Source organism: Opisthorchis viverrini (assembly GCF_000715545.1).
Source record: "Opisthorchis viverrini unplaced genomic scaffold opera_v5_171, whole genome shotgun sequence".
NCBI lineage: Eukaryota > Metazoa > Platyhelminthes > Trematoda > Opisthorchiida > Opisthorchiidae > Opisthorchis > Opisthorchis viverrini.
The window spans coordinates 935,109-943,364 of NW_008751829.1; the positions used below are offsets into that span (position 1 = coordinate 935,109).

Consider the following 8,256-nt stretch of genomic DNA (forward strand, 5'->3'; position numbering starts at 1 on the left):
GTTTGTTGCGTCTAGACAATGTTTTACGATTTCTCAATTACCGTACCGACTGAAGCAGGAGGCGACCTGGTGCAGCACATTTAGCTGAGGCGAACTATCATACATGAGAGATATTTAGCTGGATTTACTTGAATTTCCCATGAAAAAAACAAGCAATACTACTTGGCAAATACCAAAGGACGCTTCCCGTCATTTATCCACTGCACTGTATTTACAAATACTGCGCACAATGGGAAGCGGTAGATTTTATGGCAAAGTGCCCCATTCGTGTTTCACTCCCGTTTGCCTTGAAAATAAAAATTTCTTCGTCAAACTCAATAGCACGAGCAGTTCAATGAGACTGCGATAGAGGCAGTCACTCGAAACTTCCCCTAACTAAGATACTATAGCTTCACTTGTCAGCATGTACATTGTGCCAGTTATCCTGATAGGAGGGCGTAACCACCAGGGTTTGTTTATATCATACTGGAAGCTCTCATTGATACAGTCGCTGAACTGCTATGACTGCGGCCGATCGACGAAAGTTCCATGCACTACCTTTCCGGTCCCCGCTCATGACCTGAAGGAATTAGGAGACGATGACTACGGGCCGTGGGAACTGTTTGTAATAACGGGGACGGTAAAAGTCTTTGAAAATGAATCAATGATTTCATAAAGGAAACTACTTACAAGGTTGCTGAAAAATCTTCGACAGCCCACGACCGGTTTCGCCCTTCTTGGGGCTCATCAAGTAGGTACAGTCCCCGAGTTTCCGTCAACCTTATGTTCTACTTGAACTCAAATTGAACTGTTTTCGAGAAATACACTCTCATGAGAACCAAATCGATTTGCAAATGAGCGCATTTCTCGAATCAATGATTTATTTGATTACGTTAGCTCAGCTATCTCCTGCCTCAGGATAGGTCAACTTATTATTGGATGTCTCGGGTCTAGCTTCCAAAATTAGCGTGGTTGGGGTAAAGTTGTATTGTAGTTTGCCTATCACCGACTAAGATGATCGATCAGTTTTCTCCAAGTTGCAATACTCCGAATGAGTTGAAATTTAGCTGTCAAATCAACTCGACATTGTTGTTGCATGCAGCCTTCAATCTCTGTAGTGTGTTGTGGGCAAAGTCAGCTGAATTTAGCTGTATGAGTACTGCCCATTTTGTGTGTGATTTGTTGAGCCTGATGACACTTAGGCTCAAGGAACAAATTTTGTCGCACACTTCGCAAGCAGTTCACGGAATACTTTCAACTCCGTTCATATGGTTTTAACAGTATGGGTTCTGAACTAAGGTCTGTAGTCAAAAATGACCGCATGATTGTGCGATGTCTTGCGGGAATTGAGCGTCAAAGAAGATGTGGTAATGGCTGTTAGGTGAAGTAATTTATGTCAGTAAGATGACGTGCCCGCTACAGCTGCGCTATACACCAGCGCAGAGGCATTGCACTTAAGCTGTTAATCTAAGGAAGTCACCTTCAAAGAGATGGTGACTTCTTTCAGGGAGATCTCTTGAAGTAATACTGAAGTCGCTGTATGCAGCTCGCCTGATTTTCAACCGCATGAAAAATGGAGACTAACCAAGTCGTGATGGCCTTTGAAGGCTGACCCACCTGTGGGATTGCCATGGTCACCCAATTATTCTTTATGTTGTTGCCTGTGGAATTCATCCTCGCCTCGTCGTCGGTTGGCTTCTTCTAGGGAGGGAGTGTTATACGAGCCAACTAAGGAACAAAGGGGGGAAGTCATGTGAGAAACTGGTTGGTAGCGCTAGAAGTTGGCACGGTCCATTCATGAGTGCCCACAGCTCACTCGCATCGTGTTGATTGTGCCGGTTGCCATGGTCTGTAGCCATAGCAACTATCCTATCCGCGTCAAACGCCTACACATAGGGCTGATCTACGCGAGCTTATGTTTGCGGCTCTGTAGAGCCTAACTGATTGAGCCTAACTTGATTGGCATTATGGAAACCGACACGATCAGAGACGAGTGTCTAATGTTAACCCGAAAATCTGTGTGGCTGGATGGAATTGGATTAGAATTGTCTTTTTTCGGTTTCCTACGCCGCCTCGACATTTCCTGNCGGTTCAGCATTTGCTTCTGCTTCTGACCAAAATACTTCAGTCCAGGTGGATAGCAAACTAATGTACATGAACAGTTTTTTATGGAACCTCTTAACCCAAGTAAGGTGAATGATTTCCAAGGCTGGTTGAGTACTGTTCCCGCGTTACTGGGCGACTGACGAACCTGTTAAAAGCCGTTCATTTACTGATCTGTTCTTCCACTTAAAGACTGTTTTAGCCACCAAATACAATAGTTTGATTTGTTCAAAAACATGCAAAAAATACTTCACTCCAATGCCAGGTTTTGGTTTACATGTCAACATCCATCCCTCCGAAGTGAGAACATTATCAAGGATTCATCTGTGTGCTTTCAGCAAGTTTTTTATAGCTAAAAGAACCCACTCACACCATCCTGGCAGAGTTGTTATTTTCCGCTACCAAACCGCAATTCTGAGTAGTTTGAGTTTTGCAGAGCAGACCAGCACTTCCAAAGTATTCACAATTCGATGACCATATTTGGACAGTGATTTCAAAATCGATACCTAATCAATCAATCTCAATACTGTGTCGGTCACCTTCACCGTCCCGATGTCCAGACGCTCGATATGCTCAGTAAACATAGTTCCAATATTCCCCATCATGCGATATTCGGGTGCCATTTCGTGATCATACTGGAAGCCGGTGCACTATTCGGGAACCTGACGAGTCAAGAATGATGGTCAGTGTACTTTTACTTGCTACTGTATCGCTACGATATGGTATACACAACAGTCTGAGATACATGGAAGTGCAACCCTCAGATTAGGTGAAGAGAGCGGATGCTTGAATGACTTCCGTTCCCGATAAGGGTGGGTTACAGGGTGATCTAAGGAAGTTTTTTTACAAGTGGAAATCTAGTTGGGACTACTCTGTTTACCAAACCTGAACACAAATTCCTCAAAATGGTGTGCACATGAAGGCTGGCAGAACGGATGGTGGTCTAATGAGCAGCCGCTGAATTACTCTGACAAATTTTGAGTTAAGGGGTTGTTGTTTTGATCAGGTCATACCAAATACGCTGACTTTTTAACAATGGTCCTCTGTGTACACTAAATTGCGTGGTTTCTGCGCTCCGATCGATCGATCGATCTAACCTTGGTTTCTGTCGAATTTCTCGCCGTCCCGCCTCGCTAGACTTTTCGCGGCTAGATAGCCGCGCGGTGGATCGGACCAATCAGATCTCGTGGACATGTGCATGCTGATCTGTTACACGGCACTTGGCCTGAGAAGTCTGCTACAATCCATGGAGAGTTCTGCAGCAATCAGTATCAGATTGTTCGCATCGAAAGTGTTCCGCTGGCGAGCAGCCAAACAAGATTCTGGACGTTGGGACGCTGAAAAAACTTCATGGAAGAAGTTGGTTTCTCACGGAATTCACAAAGCAGAAGAAATCTATTTTTTCTTGCACCCATGGTGTTCCTGTCTGTTAGACAGGTCCTAGGATCCCCATAAATTACAGTCTATCTTGGAGAGTTTGGGTTACACTTTCCAAGAGGCAGTCGCTTGCAAGAATTTGGGTTAGCCACGTGGGCTGAGTAGCCACAGACGAATCGGTTTCTGCACTTAGTACCCCAAATTCAAGGAAGCGTGCCTTTGAAGATACCGCGAACTACATCTGCTATTACCTGGACGGATTTTGGGTGGGGGGTAAATTTGTTTACTTGCTCTCGCACGTGATGAGTTCTCTGATCACATAACTATTCTGGACGAGTATAGTTATCAGGTCACGCATTCACAAAGCACACTCTTAAGTTTAACTAAATAATCCGTCCGAGAAACATGACTGTCATATTCTATCACTAATACCACGACCCAAAACTAAGGCCCATTCCAACGCCTCAAATTAATGTGTGACACTGTGGTGACAACAATGCTTAGCTTCAGTTTGACTAAAAAAACATACGGCCCGTGAGAAATTTCCCCTAAAAGTCGGATTCATGGGTATAACTGCCTCGAACCATAAGAAAGCGCCCATTGGAGTCAAATTAAATTGTCACTTTTGTTAGGTGAACCGATTGATCTCTCCGCACCAGTATATATAGCAACACGTTGGTGCTGTGGCTTCAAGTTCCACTTTATCAGCAGAACTCACATATCCAGTCACTTGATCGAAACTCTCCTTTTCTTCTGAAGAGAGTAGACATGACCCTTGTGTTGCCTTGACTCATCGTAACAGTAGGCTTTCGTACGTTTCTGACCAGTCAACCAACCTATTTTCTTGTAGTCACGTGGTCATTCCTTTTGGAGTGCAATGAGCAAGCCTTTTTCCCGCCTTGCATCTCGGAACACTCTGATGAAAAGTCTAGATATTGTAGTTTTATTGATTACCACTACATTTCCAGTCACGCCTCGTCCAATAAACATCAGTTTTGGGCCAATAAATTATGCGGCTGCGCCAAACACCAGCTGATCAGCACGACAACGTGGGAGCCCATAATCAGGACAGAACTCCCGTGTAAGAACTCCCCAAAACCCGACAGGCTTGATTCGGCATTTTGGTTGGATTGGTCTGGATCAACGTTTTTTGCCCCATTTACTTCTCACACGACAGCTAGGCCCAAATACGCTCGGCATTGTAGAATGCCGTCAATCCAAAGTTATTTGCACCTTCCAGCGGACGGATAACAGGTGGGACAGGTAGCTTGTTTTTTTCTGGCTGTGGTTGCTACGTTAAGCTAAGAAATGGCTGGTGCAACTGAAGAAGCTCATCACATTTGTGATCAACATTAAAAAAACCTGTACTCGGCGCACAGTGGTTGTAGCTGCTACAGTTTTGTTCGCCGATGATTTTGGGAGACGGGGTAGCTGCTATAAGTGGGGCGCAGACACAGCGGTGTCGGTGGACACTTAATTGGGGAAATCGGGAGATCTATGCATTGAAGGCCATAGCTTGGATGCACTAGTACCAAAGCGGGCGTGACTGGACTATGTCTGACAACTTCTCTAAGAATTTGTGTCCGTCTCAATATCCCCATCCGGAGAGAAAGCAGTTACCAAAGCAGCTGAGTTTGCTGGTAAGTCGGTCAGCTGGCACACGGAACACGTGACCAAGCCAGTGCAACCTGTGGGGTGTGATTAGTTCATCTATTGTGGGTGACTTTTCCTTCCGAAAACCATTCGGACCACTTCAGAATTGCGGATCCGGCGTTCCCACCAGACTCGGGCCATGCTCTGAAGATATTGATGGTCACTCAGTGGCCAGGTTTCTGACCCACAGTATTGTGAACTCGACTCACGCATGCGCCACAGGTGATGCAGGTTCACGAAAGCTGCAATGGTCTTCCCAATCAGGGTGGAAATATCGTTCTTGGATGGGCCACCAGGGCTGATATAGCTGCCTAGGTAAACAAATTTGTCTACTACCTTAATCGGCTCGTCCGCAAGTATGAGGTTAGGATTCGAGCCCACCCAAACTTACACTTTGGAGGTGTAAAGCGCGTGCCAAGTTGTGAGGCCCAACATAGAGCTGGCTGGTTCCGCGTTCTGAGTCTATTCGGTAGCGCGTATAAAACTACAAAAAGTCAGATTTAGGGAGCAAGATATCTTATGCACAAGCGTTTTAATTGCAACCCAACAGTTATACCTACGATAGTGAGCTAAACAGTCATAAAATTAGGTGTATTAGCCCAGTTTCAGTGTTTGTGTGTGTGTTGGCGTGAGTGGCTAGATCAACTAGTGTGACGAAAGCAGAACACCTGATGTAAGAGAAAAAAAGCATACTGAATGTGTAATCATGGTGATAAAAGAATTCCATTCACACCATGTCCTGATACTGGGCTTCTACGTTGGCACGCTGATCAGCTGATGTCTCACCCAACCGTAATGTTTAGTGGCGCAAAACTAATGTCTGTTTACCGGAAGGTAGCACGTATGATTCCCTCCCTTTAAAGAAGTTAGAACTTAGCACTTGTGTGTGAGAGAGGAGGGGATAAAAAGGCGGCAGAACTTGTTGCAAACGCCTACGCACTGGGGTAGAGTATCATTCCATACCATGATTCATTACCGTCACAGCCGTCCTTCCCAAAAGTAAAAGATCACCTTGATATGGTGCGATTAGTTACAGTGAAGAGTAACCCTTCGGGAAGACATTTATTTATATACAATCAACTATTTCTACGGATTTCTGTTATAACGACAAATCTCAAACTAAATGCATATGACCCACTTACCGGACGTATACGCAAAGTACAAACCTTGGGATATGGAAACAAAGTACCAATGGCGCACGAAACCGTAGCTACTCAGGTACAAATTTGTGGATTGGTAGATGCTCTCGATCCCGGCCGATCGATTTGCCGTTTTTCTTAGTTTGTGTGGAACATTCTAGCTGTAACTTGGGCGAAATGGTACTGATTGAGAGATACGTATCAAAATCCTATCAAAGTATATGGGCTAAGAATTTACTACTATGACACGCAGAAACATGGATAAATCCAATGGGCAACTCAAGATAGTCCGGAAGGCGCGGATACTTCAAATAGTGAAACGCTGTCGATCCTGAACCAAGGTAAAAAAATTCAATTCACGAACGAATGGGGTTCGATTAATTTACCAAACATTTTCGGAGCGTCATTCGATAGACGATAATCCAGTAAGAAGATGGATTGTGGTTAAAATACATATTTCAGTATATGCACCACTGACCTGTCGCTTTTGGTGCTGCTCTCCGATATGGTAAGCGGTTTTCCTCCTTTGGAACAACAAGCCATCGAGAGTGACGGCCCTTCATTGCTGACCAGGGGTTCCAAGAGCGATCCTCCTATGCCTCTGAGTACTTTAGCCAAAAATCGATCGACTATTGGGTAGTCCGGTTGCTCGTGCAGCTGAGCAGGATGTTCCTCTCACCCGAACTTATACCACTCGGGATGGTGTATAAAAATGTGTGCCTGTTCAACCCAGAGAGGAAAACACTTGGCTCTAATAAGTACACAGTCAATCTAAACAAAAGTGCAGTGACCAGAGCCAAAACCAGAAACGAGGAGAAAGAAGTACTTGGGAATGCTGCAACCGATAGCTATTATTTAAAGTAGTTCAGTGAGTGTAACTCATCGGGAACGTTTCCCAGTCATTCAGGGGCGACCTGCTCTGAGTGGCCTGTCATCTTTGCAAACTTCGGGATCGATTCATTTCCAGGTTCACTTTGTTCGAATCAGTCCCTCCGTTTAATAGTCATGTAATAATCGTGAGCAATAAATGACCCTCACTGAGGTCAAGGATTTCCAAATCCAAGGCTTTGTGGGATTCACATTTCCCAATGAGGAGTAGACGCCGTTTGTTATGCTCTGAGTCGGCCAGCAAACATCATCTTTGGTTGGTTGTTTTCATGTTGGAATTATATCATTTGAGTGGTCGTTGTACGCTGAAGAGCCGAGTGCCACCACGAAGTCTTTTCTATGCAGATCTGAAATCATCTTCGTTGTAAGTATCCCTTAATTTTTCGGGGTGATTCATTTCACATTACAATAACACCATCGTCCAGCCGCGAGTGGTTTACTCTCAGTAGGACTGACCTACACTCAATCACGACGTAGTCCTCAGATGATCTGATACTAACTGGCTGCCGGTATCCAGGTAAATGACCCGGAATCGAATAGTACAACCAAGGAAATAATCCAAATATATCCTGTCCTATAGGCATCGTTGCTACTATAATTACCTTCAAAGAGCCAACCAAAAGTGGTCTTTTGTGCTCTTTGTCGAAGTCGAGTTTTCCAGGGGAGAAATATCGCTTCAAATTCAGTTGAACAGTATTCTGCTGTATTTCTGTTTAGACGACCTACAGAATGGAATTCCTGTGTCCAGATTTGATAGTCACTTTGTGGCCCAAGCAAGTATGCATAGTAATATCATTTTTGTGGTTATTCGGAGAGACCAGAGAAGTCTTCGAGAAATACACTAATTTGCAAGTCAATTTGGTTTTCACGAGAGACTCAACTGAATCTCTCGTTTATGATAGTCTACAACTGAAAGTGCTGCACACAGGCCGCATCATGATTCAGTTGGCACGATATTCGAGATATCGCAGTATATTTTCATAAAAAAACGACTCACAAGGTTGCTGAAAACTCTTCGACAGCCCACGACCGGTTTTACCATCCTTGGGGCCCATCAGGTAGGCGCAGTCCCCGAGTTTCCGTCAACTTTATGATCTACTTGAACCAAATATCATAA

General features: G+C 44.5%; 1 protein-coding gene across 1 annotated transcript; it reads left to right on the plus strand.

Annotated features, from left to right (window-relative positions):
* Window positions 1-657: 657 nt before the first annotated feature.
* Window positions 658-8,232, plus strand: T265_14304 (hypothetical protein; the record flags this gene model as incomplete). The annotated part of the gene is made up of 2 exons (XM_009173031.1): window positions 658-730; window positions 8,042-8,232. Coding segments are annotated over 2 exons (261 nt in total), but the record flags the coding sequence as incomplete, so codon positions are not given.
* Window positions 8,233-8,256: the final 24 nt, after the last annotated feature.